Here is a 15,195-nt window from a genome sequence, read left to right on the forward strand (position 1 = left end):
AAGGAAACGCGGTTTTTCATTAAATCCAGCGTTTTTGGACGGATTTCGATTAAAGCCAACGCTGGAAACATAGCTATGCATTCCTTTTTCGAAATCATGCTTTTTTCAGAAAATTACCAAACTTTTAATATTTTGAAATTCTCTCAAAATCTGACCTTTTAGAAATGAAACAAAATCTATGCATAGCGTAATGAAGATTTAAATTAAAATATTAAATCAATGAAAAAAATCTCGGTAATGTGATTTGCCTGGGAGCCTTCGCGTTTTTTCAGTATTAGTCACGTGACCATGGGCGTTGCCTGAAGACGTCATCACTAGTGCTGCTGATCATGAAAAAGTTAAAACACATGAAATAACTCTGAACTAACTAAAAATGATGAGGTTATATGAGAATAAATTTTCCTTAGCAACGGCTCGAAAATATCGGTTAATGGCATGGGCCCTTAAGCTTAAATTGTCTTAAACACAGAGCCGCGTGAACATTCCTGAAATGGAAGACATGGAAAATCTAGGGATTGCAATGAGCCGATTTAAAACTATTGCATGATCCATACTTTCCGAGAGGAAGAGAACAGGTATAACTTACAAAAGTTAATTAACAGCAGTGGCGGATCCAGACCTTGAGCTAAAGGGGGGGGCAGGGGGGCAATATCCAGTCTTTGAGCTAAGGGGGGGGGCTCGTTTTTGTTTTTCTTGCTTGCCCTGCCGGGTTTTCTTCCTTCTGCGATTCTTTTTTCACCCAAAATAAGGTGGGGGGGGGGGGTGGGGGCGGGCCTCCTGTCCCCCTCCCCTAAATGCGCTACTGTTAACAATAAGGGTCGAATCGGCCCTTGTCAAATTTTATCCGTAAAATTAACGGAGGTGAAAATGTATCCTGTCTAGTTGATCTAGTGTTACGCTTGCACTACACTTGTTTGGTTTGGCAGTGGATTTCTTCGCACAAGTGACACGAGACAGCCCAGGCATAGGGCCTTTGATTCACTATACGGACCTCCCAGCTAGTAAACAACAGATATCTTTAAGAAACACTAATCTATCAATTGCTATGTAATAAACTGAAATTGGTAAGTAACGTGGGCGGGTAGAAATTAATGTAAACTAGCACACCTAACAGGCGAAGAATGCTGTGCACGGCATAGTTATCCAATGAGTGACTTATTTCGAGACTGTAAGAATCAAAGGATATTTTTTGTAGGAAATTTGAATGAGAATTTGGCACGTTGGAGTACAAAGGGATTTGACCTCACGTGAAAGTCAGTGCGAGAAAAAAATCACAGCAAAGTCATCTTGGTAAACCTTTAGAAAAATGGCGGCTCTGTTGATCTGAAGAAAAGGCAGCCTAGAAATAGTGTGTAGATTAATAATTTTCGAGAGAGCAACATTTCACTTTTGTTACAATTACACAATTTAATTTCTAAGTTGTTCTCTGGGTTGCCAGGCAACTGAGCGTATAAAAATTGGCTTTCAAACTCTATATTATTTCCTAAAACTATTCTTCCTTTAAGTCGGAGATGGCTATTCGTTTCTCCTGATGAGAATCTCAATCAAGTTGCCCCTTGAAGTAACAACTCATTCTTTCAAGACTGTACAGTGGAGAAGGGGTTTGATAGAAGCCTTAGGTTTTTGCAATTACAATTTACTTTGAAATCATTGTGACTTTTGTAAATAGCCTGAAGTTACCATAACCACGGCTGTAAGACTTCTTGACGCCTTATTATGCTTAGCGGGATTTTAGCGGCATATATATAAGGCAGAGACAACACAGCTTTTTGTAATTTACCTCTTTACAACTTTCGCTGGAATCGCTATAGGTATCATGATAGTTCCTTTTACAGCTGGCAAAGAACATGAATAATTGATATTATAAAGGATACTGCCAATCCCTTCTCACACCACGACATGGCGTCTCGATAACACTGTAGGTGCTCACAAGCACTTGCACCTGCAACAAATAATTTAATATCAGGTCACAAAATACTATCTACAATATTAATGCACAGGTGGAAACACCCAAAACCTGATTTATTCTTGTAAAAAGCCATATTCGTAATTTGGTATTGAACTCGAGATAGCTTGAAATGGAGGCTCATGCGAGGGAATATTGCTGAAAAGATATTAATGTCATTTGCATTTGAAGAATTCGATACGAAAGCTGCTTTCCATTTAACAAATTGAAGCCCGTTTTTCATGCGTCTACCCTGTTATTGATCATGAATTTCATCATAACATTGTCAAAATAGCTGTGGATCCACGAGGTGATAGCCGAGTGGATCCACAGACTAGCTACTTTGACAATGTTATGACGAAATTTATTGTCAATGACAGGACAGACGCATGAAAAACTGGCGTCAATTTGTTTTTTACAATAATAAATCGTCAAATTGTCCGCTCAGCCGCTTTTGCTCGTCGCATCAACATCGCATAAGTTATAAATTAAGGCGTCTGTTTGCTTCTTGACATCAAAAATTAGCCAACGTAACGAGCGCGCGATAATTTCTGAAGTTATTGTAAAATTCATGTTATAAATTAGTTGAGTCAAGGATTTTACCTGTTTCTATGGCCTTAATCAAAGTTGTTTCCAAATTGACTGCGGCCGTTGCATCATTCAGGGCCTCGTGGAAATTCCCTGAGTAACAGAATTGAAAAAAACAATTTTCAGTACAGAAGACGAAGAAGTAGCGAAAAAGTGAAAACGATAAGAGGTCACGAGGTTGTAGAGATATGCAATGTGCGTGTCTTCTTTCAATGCTCAGACCCCTCTCAATTTAGTGGCATGTAACGGATCTGTTCCGATCCTTGAAATACGGATGACTCACGATAACTCAAACCTCCAAGGGCTCGTTATAGGGAGTCATTGGGTGATGGGAACAAACGACCGGGCAGTAGGGAATAAAACTGTTGCGTTTTAATTAGGTTTAATACTGAGAAAGAGTAAAACTTGAACGATTCTTCGCCAACACAGCAGAGTAAATTAGATCTGAGGGTAATAAAACAAGACAAGCTAAACAGCAGACTACGAAGGTTTTGGATTACCATGGCCTGAAGCAAGCTGAATTGCAACCTTTGTCAAAGCTCGTCTTAGATTGATAGTAGGGACATTCCAAATACAATTAACATATTTTTTTATGCAGCAGCATCACTTAGCATCTCTCCTGACTTGACAATTAAGTATTTATTTCTATGGACTAATAGTTTTCCCCGGAAAGTTAGTTTCCCAATATAATCTGTTCAAATGATAGTTTCTATTATAATCATTGAAAGGCTGAACGCAAAGAAAGCAACAACTTCTTTTGATTGTTGGGTAAATTTGAAACTGACAAGATCAAAATCTTACCGAAATGGTAATACGCTGTTGCCCTGTTGCTGTACAGCTTGGCATTCAGCTGGAAATCGTTACAGTTCACATGAATTCCTTCTGTGTAGAAGTATATCGCGTTACAAACTTCTTTTCTTGCGAATTCTTTGTCACCTTCCTCCTGATAGACTTCTGCTATCGCTGAAAAAGCAAAACAGATATGATTAGCAACTTATTTTGTTCGGCTAAGCATTGTTTAATTTGTTTCCATTACATTGTCCATTTTCTTGCAGAGTGAGACAGGCCTTATGCGTCACTTTGGCGCAAGGAGTTAGGTGAACGTGAGGAGAACACAGCTATGCACAGCTAACATTATGTATTACTAGATTTTATATCCGAGCCTGACTTAACCCTGAAAAACACGTCTGAATAAAATAACATTTAAATCTTTTAAGTTCTTTTCTGTGAAACGGTCTGTGAGTTGTCACTTTGTTGCAGTAGTTACCATTTTAATTTAAATATCAAATCTGTAAGGTATTTCATCGAAAAAGGCTGGTTTACACTAGCGCATAAGCATAAGCCGACATGCGCAGACGCGGTAACATGTTGATAATTAGCGACTTTTGTTTGGGAAAAGGCGCTAATTATCATCATCTTGCTGCATCTTCGAATGTCGGTTTATGCTTATGGGAATGCGCTAGTGTAAACCAGCCTTAAGTCCACCCCAGTCTTGCTACACTACTACGTAGTGGAAGATAAAAGTGGTCAACGTGAACAGTTGTTTGCATCTCGGTGAAGCTTTACATGTAAACCAAACGGTTAATGATTTACTCTTTTGTTAAAAGGAAAAACAAGATATGAAATCACTGATTAACGATCTGATGTGGCCAGCTTTTGGGTCGAATTAAAATACAGTTTAAGTGGTACTATGATCAAATTTTTGCCCCTTGAATTTTTAGGTTAATCATAGAATTCTACGAAAGATTAAAAATACCGTTTACCGTATGCAGATATCTGCATTAGTTCTGGTGATGTTTTTAAAAGTTTGAAAATGTGTTAACTACGCAAATGAGAGGACTGATGACGTCATACACTCAACCAAATATTACATCAAGTATATAAGTAGAGCTATCTCGGTCCAATTGCAGCAAAAACCATTGAAACTTGGTAAGCTATTAGTTCTACATGCAACGCACTTATGACTATAATAATTTCAGTTCCCACTGAAACCCACTCTTTTCCAGTTCCCTCCAGCCTAATTTCAATATTTTAGTGATTTTTAGTTCGAAAAACGTTAAACAAGGCCATGAACTCCACCTAAGATATTTATATGCCAGCTAGATCATATTGATCCGGTACCATTGGCAAATATCAATACAGAACGCTACAGATGGCCAGAAAAGCCTTCAATATCAGGGAGACCTGGAACCAGTATGTTGCCATGGTAACAAATATGTTAGGTTCATATTGTGGAGCACCTATATTAGAATCGTACTGCCAAGAATCAAACATTACTGATTAAACCTAGCTGAGATATCTTTGTTCATCACATTTGATCAAAATATGGTTGAGTTTATGACGTCACCACTTAGCCAATTTGTATATCTTAAAAACTTGAATGTCTCTGGAACGAAAAGAGATATTTGAAAATAGCAAACAGCGTTTTTCTTCTCGCAAAGACTACTTGTCTAAGTTTTAAAAAAAGCTTAAATAGGAAGGATGCGATTTTCTTCATAGTACCACTTAAATGCTTAATTGTACCTTTTTGGTACACTTCAGCTTCGGCGATATGGCAGCCCGTTTGATCTCGTCAATAACTAATCAAAAAAGTATTATTTTTGTTATCCAAGGGTTCCCCCGGCGATCCAACCGCTGACCGCGGGGCTTGGTTCGTTGGCCATTGGCCATTTCCGCATCTCCCATAATACACCTTGTTTGCCCCCCAAATTTCTGCGTAACCTTTGTTTCCCCTCTCTCCTGGGTATTACAGTCGTCCCAAGAGAAACTGAAGCCAATACTTATGCAAAATTTTGGGGAGCAAACAAGGTGTATTAAGGGGGATGTGGAAATGGCGAATGGCTCAAACTCCCACCAAAACTTACCCAACAGGTTCGATTTGGTGTAAAACTACTAATGTGTTATATAATAAACTAATCGGCATTTATTTTCTTACCTCTTAGAGTATCATCATCAAAATCAAGTTTTTCATCAGAAGGGCCTGGGCCTGGAGCTGGGCCTTGGGCTATGACTGCTAATACGTCGGGAAAGGAAACTTCACTTTTTTATTGAAAAACTCTTTTATAGAGCGGTTTTCATTTGAGTGTTGAAAAGTAATTGGTTTTGTATAACTATACCCTACACGATTGGCTGAAGAAACTTGTGCCACTTTTACAGCCAATCAGAAGAGAAACCAAAACCAATCCTTATTCGTTCGCACACGTTTTCCCGCGCTTTGCTTCAGTTACATGTTTTTACTTAGTTTTGATTGGTTCACTGGATTGTCTGTGACCTTTGTAATTGGCTAGAGTGATTACTTTGGTTTAGGTTTAGTAACGATACTCAATTGAAAGCTGCTCTATTTCATAACTACCAGCAATAACTTAAAACACAATTAACATTAATGACAATTACTAACAAATAACGTTGCAAAGCAGCAAAATAGTTCTGTAAAAGAAGGTCTGGGGTCTGTCTTTTGTCTTGTTTCGCCTCATTACATCTTAAGTAATTTTTCTTTTTTACCGTTTCCAGGTATTAAGGGCATCCAAGCCTCGTAAATTACAGTGGATGATATTAGATTTCCACAGTCTGCATTGTAGACCTTGTTCACTCCAAGATAACATTGCGCTTCAAGTTCCACGACTATTTTAAAACCAGTTAGTTTGCTTTGAAATATTTCATACGTTTACACCAGCCGCACACTGAAACTGACGATAAATACTCCATTTCTTGTCAAATGTATATCCAGTTTTGCCTTCTTACCTGCTAAAACATCTTCATCAAAATTCACTTTTGCTTCACGTGACTTAATTTCACTTTCCGCCATGACTAAAATACAAAGGAAAACAAATATTCGTATTCTTTTTGTTCACATTATCGAATCTAGCCATATTAGTCTTTTTCTAAACCTCACTACCAAACACCATTTATGAACATGACTGTCTTGAACTTGCTTAAAGTCAAACAATCCCGTTTCAATAATTTTTCATGACAGCAGCCCGCCAGACTCGGTCAATTACAAAGATGTCAATTTGCTTCTTAAGAGCGTGTACAAGGGAAACAATTCTAGAGCGCTGATTTCTACAATAGTAAAAATAGGTCAGGCGATAGGGGTGCACCTAGTATTTAAAACATCGATGTGCCTCGTGACCATACGAAAGTATGACCGTAGTACACGTGACAGAACGTTCTATAAGAGCACGATGAAAGTTTCCAACAGAGCCGTCAAAAAATTGTATTTAGCCTTTGGCAGAAAGGCCAAGTTTTGAATGTAACGGTTGCCTGACTTGCATAGAAGTCACAAGTAAGAGTTTATACTTAACTAAGGTGGTTGTTTTCAAACACAAAACCGAAATAGAAGTTACTTTTACCTTGATTCATAACATTTACATCGGCACGGACAATCAGGCGTAAAAGAGGTAAGATTAAAGAAAGAAGTCAAAACGTATTTCTTCGAACACGCAGAAAGTTTGCACCAGCGCTCTCTCCCCCCCCCCCCCCCCCACAAATTCAGTAAACACGGTTGACTAAACGTTTTGCATATGCATTCTTAATACCGGCGAAGGAGACTGCAATTCTGCATCTTCGCTGTCGTCCGTTGTATATTTGTTTTATCTCGACAGAGGGTTCAAATCAGATAGCTAAGCAATAATCATATAGAATACCTACCTCAGGCCTTCAGCTGGGCTAAACAGAAAACTATAATTCAGATGACTCGCTAGCCTATGGAGAAAAGTTTACAGCAATTACTGCACGGGTCCGTGAGAAACATTGAAGGAGCTTGAGTTTCTGAATCTTCGAAACTTCTGCAAAACGTACGTTACCATGCATTGTAAAACGACTGAACGTGAAACCAAAAGTTTAAGTACAAATAATCAAATAGGGGTTTTTCCCTCATTCCATGAAAGATCAGCACATCTGGCTCGTGACCTAAGCTGGCGTGTACACGTGATGAATAGTGTATGGGAAAGGATTCGACAAGTCACCTATATGTTACTTACTTGATTACTTGGTATTTTTTGTTAGTTTTTCATCTTTGATTACGAAAACAACTTTATTGCACAAGTGTTTAAACACCAAATGACTATAAGCTATGTCAATCCGTGACACATGCTGACTAGTTCCCCTTGTTCTCCTTTCCCCACCCTGCTCAGAAGAGCTGTAAAGACAGTTTCCTCGCAGGCTACTTTGCGAATATCACAAAAACCCCTAGAACAGCGGAAGTCTATCACAGTTTATGGATCAGTCAATTCCAGCAGTGCCCATCCCCCCCTGGGCAACCGCGGGGCATTTGCTCACGTTGTCAGTCCCGGGGGTGGGGCATCCGCAATTTTAACGCGGCCCGGGAGCTGGGCATTTGCTTACCCCGGGGCGACCCCCGGGCATTCGACAAACGTGTTTTGGAAAGTGCCATGGATGAGTTCATTGGGAAAGACGAGGCATTTGTCGAACAATGGCTTGTCCGTCAGGGACTAGAGAAACTTGCAAATGTTTTTTAAGGTATGTTTTCTCAATTTTAGATATTTCTTCATTACTTGTAAGCATATAAAAGTAAGCGACAAGGTGAACTATATTTTGTTTATCACAAAACAATCACTGCCGTGAACACGACTATTTCGCATTTCGCATTCAAAACTAGCCGCCGCAATCCAAGCTATCCCCTAGCAAACTGTTAAAAACAAATAAAGAAATAAATATAATCAGAATCAACTAACACGTACTGTTGTCCTTGACGTCTTACCGTTGCATTAAAATACAGAACAGTTGACCGTTTTATTCACTGATTAATTAAAAAACTGCAGAAGTGTTGGAAGGCGACGATCCCAGGGGCGGGACATTTGCCCTCATTCTTCGTCCTCACCCCGGGGCATTTAGACAGCTTATGTGTCCCCACCCCGGGGAATTTGCCCATTTTTTCTAAAAAAATGCTAATGCCCGGGGGTTAGCCTGCGGGAGGGATCGGCACTGCTGGAATTGACTGATGCATTACTGTTCTCGTTCAGACATTTTCTTTTTCACTCTTGATTAGTTTCAAGGATTTATGTCGTAACAGTGAGCAATTCTCAGTCACCAGCGAGTAAAGGCATCAACAAAGTACACATTAACACCGCTAAAAGTCGGATACGACATAGCTCCACTAAGATCACCTAACTTGGCTCCTTCCCTTTGAAAAACACACAGTCGCCCTTCGAAAAATGACTACGAAACAATTGAATCATCGGCTATAAAGTTGAGGTCGGAAAGCACGTTTGATACGGGAAGTTGAATAACCTTCAATAAACTTCAGTGAAATCAAGTGATCAGTGTCGCAATTTCTGGATATTTTATACATATGACTGAGTAACGTTGAGAAACAAGCACACACAACAGCAGCATTTTGAAATATTACGCAAAATTTGAATACTTCATTGCCCACGAGAAACCAGATCTAAGATACAGACAATGCATATGGATTCAAAATGCGTCAACAAAGATTATGCATCTATTATGTATCGAATACGTACCTCAGCTCAGACCTTCACCTCAGCTGATCAGACAGAAAACTATGATTCAGATGGTCTCAGATGACTTGCTAGGCTATGGCGAACAGATTACAGCAATTACTACACGAGTCCTTGAGAAACATTGGAAAAGTCTGAGTTTCTGAATCGACTAGGCCCTTACCGTGTATAGAAAATGACTGACAGCAAAACCAAAAGTTGAATAACAAATAATCAAATAGGGGTTTTTCTCTCATTCCATAAAAGATCAGCGCATCTGGCTCGTGGCCTCATAGTATTAATCTGATTTGTACACGTGATAAATAGTGTAAAAGAAAGGATTCGAAAATTCGCCTGTATATTAATTACTTGATTTTTTGTTAGTTTTTCATCTTTGATTACGAATACAACTTTATTGCGCAAGCATTTAAACACCAAATGACTATCAGTTATGCCAATCCATGACACATCCTGATGCTCTCCCTTACCCCACCCTGCTCAGAAGAGCTGTAAAGACAGTTTCTTCGCAAGCTACTTCGCGAATATCACAAAAACCCCTACAACAGCGCAAGTCTATCACAGTTTACTGTTCTCGTTCAGACATTTTCTTTTTCACACTTGATTACTTTTAAGGATTAATATCGTGACAATGAGTAATTTTCTGTCACCAGCGAGTAACGTCATCAACAAAACACACATTACCACCGCTAAAAGTCACAGATGACATAGCTCCACTAAGATCGCCTAACTTGCCTCCTTCCCCTTTGAAACACACACAGTCGCCCTTTTAAAAGTGAATACGAAACAATTGAATATTCGGCTATAAAGTTGAGGCCGGAAAGCACGTTCGATACAGGAAGTTGAATGACCTTTAATAAACTGCAGTGATATCAAGTGATCAGTGTCTCAATTTCTGGATATTTTATACAAATGACTGAGTAAAGTTGAGAAAAAACACATACAACAGCAGCATTTTTAAATATGGAGCAAAATTTGAATGCTTTACTCCTCAGGAGAAATCAGATCTACAATAAAGACAAGGCATATGGATTCAAAATGCGTCAACAAAGATTATGCATCTATTATGTATCGAATACGTACCTCAACTCAGACCTTCACCTCAGCTGATCAGACAGAAAACTATGATTGAGATGGTCTCAGATGACTTGCTAGCCTATGAAGAATAGATTACAGCATACACGAGTCGTTGAGAAATATTGGAAAAGTCTGAGTTTCTGAATGGACTAGGCCCTTACCGTGTATAGAAAATGACTTAAAGCGAAACCAAGAGTTTTAAGTACAAATAATCAAATAGGGAATTTTCCCTCATTCCATGAGATCAGCGCATCTGGCTCGTGACATCCTAATATTAATCTGGCTTGTACACGTGATCAATGTAATAGTGTAAGAGAAAGGATTCGAAAAGTCGTCTGTATGTTGCTGACTTGATTACTTGGCATTATGTGTTAGTTTTGCATCTTTGATTACGAATACAACTTTATTGCGCAAGTATTAAACGCCAAATGACTATCAGCTATGTCAATCCGTGACACATCCTCTCTTGTTCTCCTTGCTCTCACTTACCCCACCCTACTCAGAAGAGCTGTAGAGACAGTTACCTCGCAGGCTACTTCGCGAATATCACGAAAGCCCCTACAACAGCGGAAGTCTATCACAGTTTACTGTTCTCGTTCAGACATTTTCTTTTTCACACTTGAATAGTTTTAAGGATTTTTATCTTAACAATGAGCAATTCTCAGTCACCAGCGAGTAAAGTCATCAACAAAGTACACATTAACACCGCTAAAAGTCGGATACGACATAGCTCCACTAAGATCGCCTAACTTGCCTCCTTCCCTTTGAAAAACACACAGTCGCTCTTTGAAAACTAAATACGAAACAATTGAATATTCGGCTATAAAGTTGAGGCCGGAAAGCACGTTTGATACGGGAAGTTGAATGATCTTTAATAAACTTCAGTGATATGAAGTGATCAGTGTCTCAGTTTCTGGATATTTTATACATATGACTGAGTAACGTTGAGAAAAAACACATACAACAGCAAGATTTTTAGATATTAAGCAAAATTTGAATACTTCATTCCCCACGAGAAACCAGATCTAACACACAGACAGTGCATGTGGATTCAAAATTCGTCTTGTGTATCGAATACGTACCTCAGCTCAGACCTTCACCTCAGCTGATCAGCCAGAAAACTATGATTGAGATGGTCTCAGATGACTTGCTAGCCTATGGAGAGTAGATTACAGCAATTACTACACGAGTCGGTGAGAAACATTAGAAAAGTCTGAGTTTCTGGATTCAAAATGCGTCAACAAAGATTATGCATCTATTATGTATCGAATACGTACCTCAGCTCAGACCTTCACCTCAGCTGATCAGACAGAAAACTATGATTCAGATGGTCTCAGATGACTTGCTAGCCTATGGAGAACAGATTACAGCAATTACTACACGAGTCCTTGAGAAACATTGGAAAAGTCTGAGTTTCTGAATCGACTAGGCCCTTACCGTGTATAGAAAATGACTGACAGCAAAACCAAAAGTTTTGTTCACAAGAAACATTTTATTGACCGAAACCCGAATAGAGAGAGAGCAAAAATCTTTTTATACCCGAACGTAATAAACCTAAATTTACATAAATATCAAACAAAGAAGCGTGAAACCGAAACTATGCTAGAATAGAAAAACAAAAAGACAAAGGATACAGGATGACATAACCAAAATCTCACGCAAACACACAAATCAATAAGCCAAATTCCCTCGTGTCCAAGTTTTAAGTACAAATAATCAAATAGGGAATTTTCCCTCATTCCATGAGACATCAGCGCATCTGGCTCGTGACCTCATAATATTAATGTGGCTTGCACACGTGATCAATAGTGTACGAGAAAGGATTCGAAAAGTCGCCTGTATGTTACTTACTTGATTACTTGGTATTTTTTGTTAGTTTTTCATCTTTGATTACGAAAACAACTTCATTGCACAAGTATTTAAACACCAAATGGCTATCAGGTATCCGTGACACATCCTGTCTAGTTCTCTTCGCTCTCCCTTACCCCACCCTGGTCAGAAGAGTTGTAAAGACAACTTCCTCGCAAGCTACTTCGCGAATATCACAGAAACTCCTAGAACAGCGGAAGTCTATAACAGTTTACTGTTCTCGTTCAGACATTTTCTTTTTCACACTTGATTACTTTTAAGGATTAATATCCTGCCAATGACCAATTCTCAGTCACCAGCAAGTAACGTCATCAACAAAATACACATCAACACCGCTAAAAGTCGGCTGATACGACATAGTTCCACTAAGATCCCCTAACTTGCCTCCTTCCCCTTTGAAACACACACAGTCGCCCTTTAAGAAACGACTACGAAACAATTGAACATCCGGCTATAAAGTTGAGGCGGGAAAGCACGTTTGATACGGGAACTTGAATAACCTTCAATAAACTTCAGTGATGTCAAGTAATCAGTGTCTCAATCACTGATTCTGATATTTTATACATATGACTGAGTAACGTTGCGGAAAAAAAAACATATAACAGCAGCATTTTTAAATACTAAGCAAAATTTGAATACTTCATTCCCCACGAGAAACCAGATCTAAGATACAGACAAGGCATATGGATTCAAAATGCGTCAACAAAGATTATGCATCTATTATGTATCGAATACGTACCTCAACTCAGACCTTCACCTCAGCTGATCAGACCACAGAAAACGACTTTCATTAAGATGGTCTCAGATGACTTGCTAGCCTATGGAGAACAGATTACAGCAATTATTACATGAGTGGTTGAGAAACATTGGAAAAGTCTGAGTTTCTGAATCGACTAGGCCCTTACCGTGTATAGAAAATGACTGAACGCGAAACCAAAGTTGAATCACAAATAATCAAATAAGGGAATTTTCCCTCATTCCATGACAGATACACAGATAAGCGCATCTGGCTCGTGACCTCATAATAATAATCTGGCTTTACAACTTTAAGAATTTAAACACCAAATGACTGTCAGCTATGTCAATTCGTGACACATCCTAACTAGTTCCCCTTGCTCTCCTTTCCCCACCCTGCTCAGGAGAGCTGTAAAGGCAGCTTCCTCGCAGGCTGCTTTGCGAATATCACAAAAACCCCTACAACAGCGAAAGTCTATCACAGTTTACTGTTCTCGTTTAGACATTTTCTTTTTCACACTTGATTAGTTTTAAGGATTAATATCGTGACAATGAGCAATTCTCAGTCACCAGCCAGTAACGTCATCAACAAAATACACATTAACACCGCTAAAAGACGGATACGACATTAAGCTCCACTAAGATCACCTAATTTGACTCCTTCCCCTTTGAAAAACACACAGTCGCCCTTTGATAAATGAATACGAAACGATTGAATATTCGGCTATAAAGTTGAACTCGGAAAGCACATTTGATACGGGAAGTTGAATGATCTTCAATAAACTTCAGTGATATCAAGTTATCGGTGTCTCAATTTCTGGATTTTTATACATATGACTGATTAACGTTGCGAAAAACGCATGCAACAGCAGCATTTTTGAATACTAAGCAAAATTGGAATGCTTCATTCCCCACGAGAAACCAGATCTAAGAACAGACGATGCATATGGATTCAAAATGCGTCAACAAAGATTATGCATCTATTATGTATCGAATACGTACCTCAGCTCAGACCTTCACCTCAGCTGATCAGGCAGAAAACTATGGTTGAGATGGTCTCAGATGACTTGCTAGCCTATGGAGAACAGATTACCGCAATTACTACACGAGTCCTTGAGAAACATTGGAAAAGTCTGAGTTTCTGAATCGACTAGGCCCTTACCGTGTATAGAAAATGACTGAAAGCGAAACTAAAAGTTCACTTATAAATAATCAAATAGGGGTTTTTCCCTCATTCCATGAAAGATCAGCGTATCTGGCTCGTGACGTCATAGTATTAATCTGGCTTGTACACGTGATAAATAGTGTAAAAGGAAGCATTCGAAAAGTCGCCTGTACATTAGTTACTTGATTACTTGGTATTTTTTGTTAGTTTTTCATCTTTGATTTTGAACACAACTTTATTGCGCAAACATTTAAACACCAAATGACTATCAGCTATTTCAATCCATGACACATTCTGTCTAGTTCTCTTGATGCTCTCCCTTATCCCACCCTGCTAAGAAGAGCTGTAAAGACAGTTTCTTCGCAAGCTACTTCGCGAATATCACAAAAACCCCTACAACAGCGCAAGTCTATCACAGTTTACTGTTCTCGTTCAGACATTTTCTTTTTCACACTTGATTACTTTTAAGGATTAATATCGTGACAATGAGTAATTTTCTGTCACCAGCGAGTAACGTCATCAACAAAACACACATTACCACCGCTAAAAGTCACAGATGACATAGCTCCACTAAGATCACCTAACTTGCCTCCTTCCCCTTTGAAACACACACAGTCGCCCTTTTAAAAGTGAATACGAAACAATTGAATATTCGGCTATAAAGTTGAGGACGGAAAGCACGTTTGATACGGGAAGTTGAATGACCTTTAATAAACTGCAGTGATATCAAGTGTCAGTGTCTCAATTTCTGGATATTTTATACAAATGACTGAGTAACGTTGAGAAGAAACACGAACAACAGCAGCATTTTTAAATATAAAGCAAAATTTGAATACTTCATTCCCCACGAGAAACCAGATCTAACATACAGACAATGCACATGGATTCCAAATTCCGGTCTTATGTATCGAATACGTACCTCAGCTCAGACCTTCACCTCAGCTGATCAGACAGAAAACTATGATTGAGACGGTCTCAGATGACTTGCTAGCCTATGGAGAACAGATTACAGCATACACGAGTCGTTGAGAAACATTGGAAAAGTCTGAGTTTCTGAATCGACTAGGCCCTTGCCGTGTATAGAAAATGACTGAAAGCGAAACCAAAAGTTTTAAGCACAAATAATCAAATAGGAAATTTTCCCTCATTCCATGAGAGATCAGCGCATCTGGCTCGTGACCTCCTAATATTAATCTGGCTTGTACACGTGATCAATGCAATAGTGTAAGAGAAAGGATTCGAAAAGTCGTCTGTATGTTGTTTACTTGATTACTTGGTATATATTTTGTGTTAGTTTTGCATCTTTGATTACGAATCCAACTTTATTGCGCAAGTATTAA

At 38.9% G+C, this 15,195-nt stretch overlaps 1 protein-coding gene and 1 long non-coding RNA gene across 8 annotated transcripts in view; one reads left to right on the forward strand and one right to left on the reverse strand.

The window, feature by feature from the left end:
• Positions 1 to 14,812, reverse strand: part of LOC145481223 (uncharacterized) — a 29,163-nt gene extending 14,351 nt beyond the window's left edge. Inside the window, exons 1-10 of one of the 7 annotated variants that reach the window (XM_081459669.1) lie at positions 11,364 to 11,438; positions 11,169 to 11,241; positions 10,093 to 10,165; positions 9,016 to 9,088; positions 7,181 to 7,234; positions 6,275 to 6,340; positions 5,469 to 5,543; positions 3,335 to 3,496; positions 2,549 to 2,626; positions 1,875 to 1,942 (exon numbers count right to left, since the gene is read on the reverse strand). In XM_081459669.1, the coding sequence (XP_081315795.1) occupies positions 1,875 to 1,942; positions 2,549 to 2,626; positions 3,335 to 3,496; positions 5,469 to 5,543; positions 6,275 to 6,338 (447 nt within the window). In that variant the 5' untranslated portion in view covers positions 6,339 to 6,340; positions 7,181 to 7,234; positions 9,016 to 9,088; ... (1 more) ...; positions 11,169 to 11,241; positions 11,364 to 11,438. Of the gene's footprint in view, positions 1 to 1,874; positions 1,943 to 2,548; positions 2,627 to 3,334; positions 3,497 to 5,468; positions 5,547 to 6,274; positions 6,341 to 6,882; positions 6,987 to 7,180; positions 7,235 to 9,015; positions 9,813 to 10,092; positions 10,166 to 11,168; positions 11,242 to 11,363; positions 11,439 to 13,692; positions 13,766 to 14,774 lie in introns of those variants that run through there. The other 6 variants (XM_081459664.1, XM_081459667.1, XM_081459668.1 and 3 more) reach the window with 6 other exon arrangements.
• Positions 11,432 to 13,683, forward strand: LOC145481257 (uncharacterized). Its single transcript, XR_014048607.1, has 3 exons — positions 11,432 to 11,557; positions 11,787 to 12,027; positions 13,032 to 13,683. It is a non-coding gene; the product is annotated as an uncharacterized LOC145481257 (long non-coding RNA).
• Positions 14,813 to 15,195: the final 383 nt, after the last annotated feature.

The sequence above is a fragment of the Orbicella franksi genome, chromosome 3 (genome assembly GCF_964199315.1).
Source record: "Orbicella franksi chromosome 3, jaOrbFran1.1, whole genome shotgun sequence".
NCBI classification, from domain to species: domain Eukaryota; kingdom Metazoa; phylum Cnidaria; class Anthozoa; order Scleractinia; family Merulinidae; genus Orbicella; species Orbicella franksi.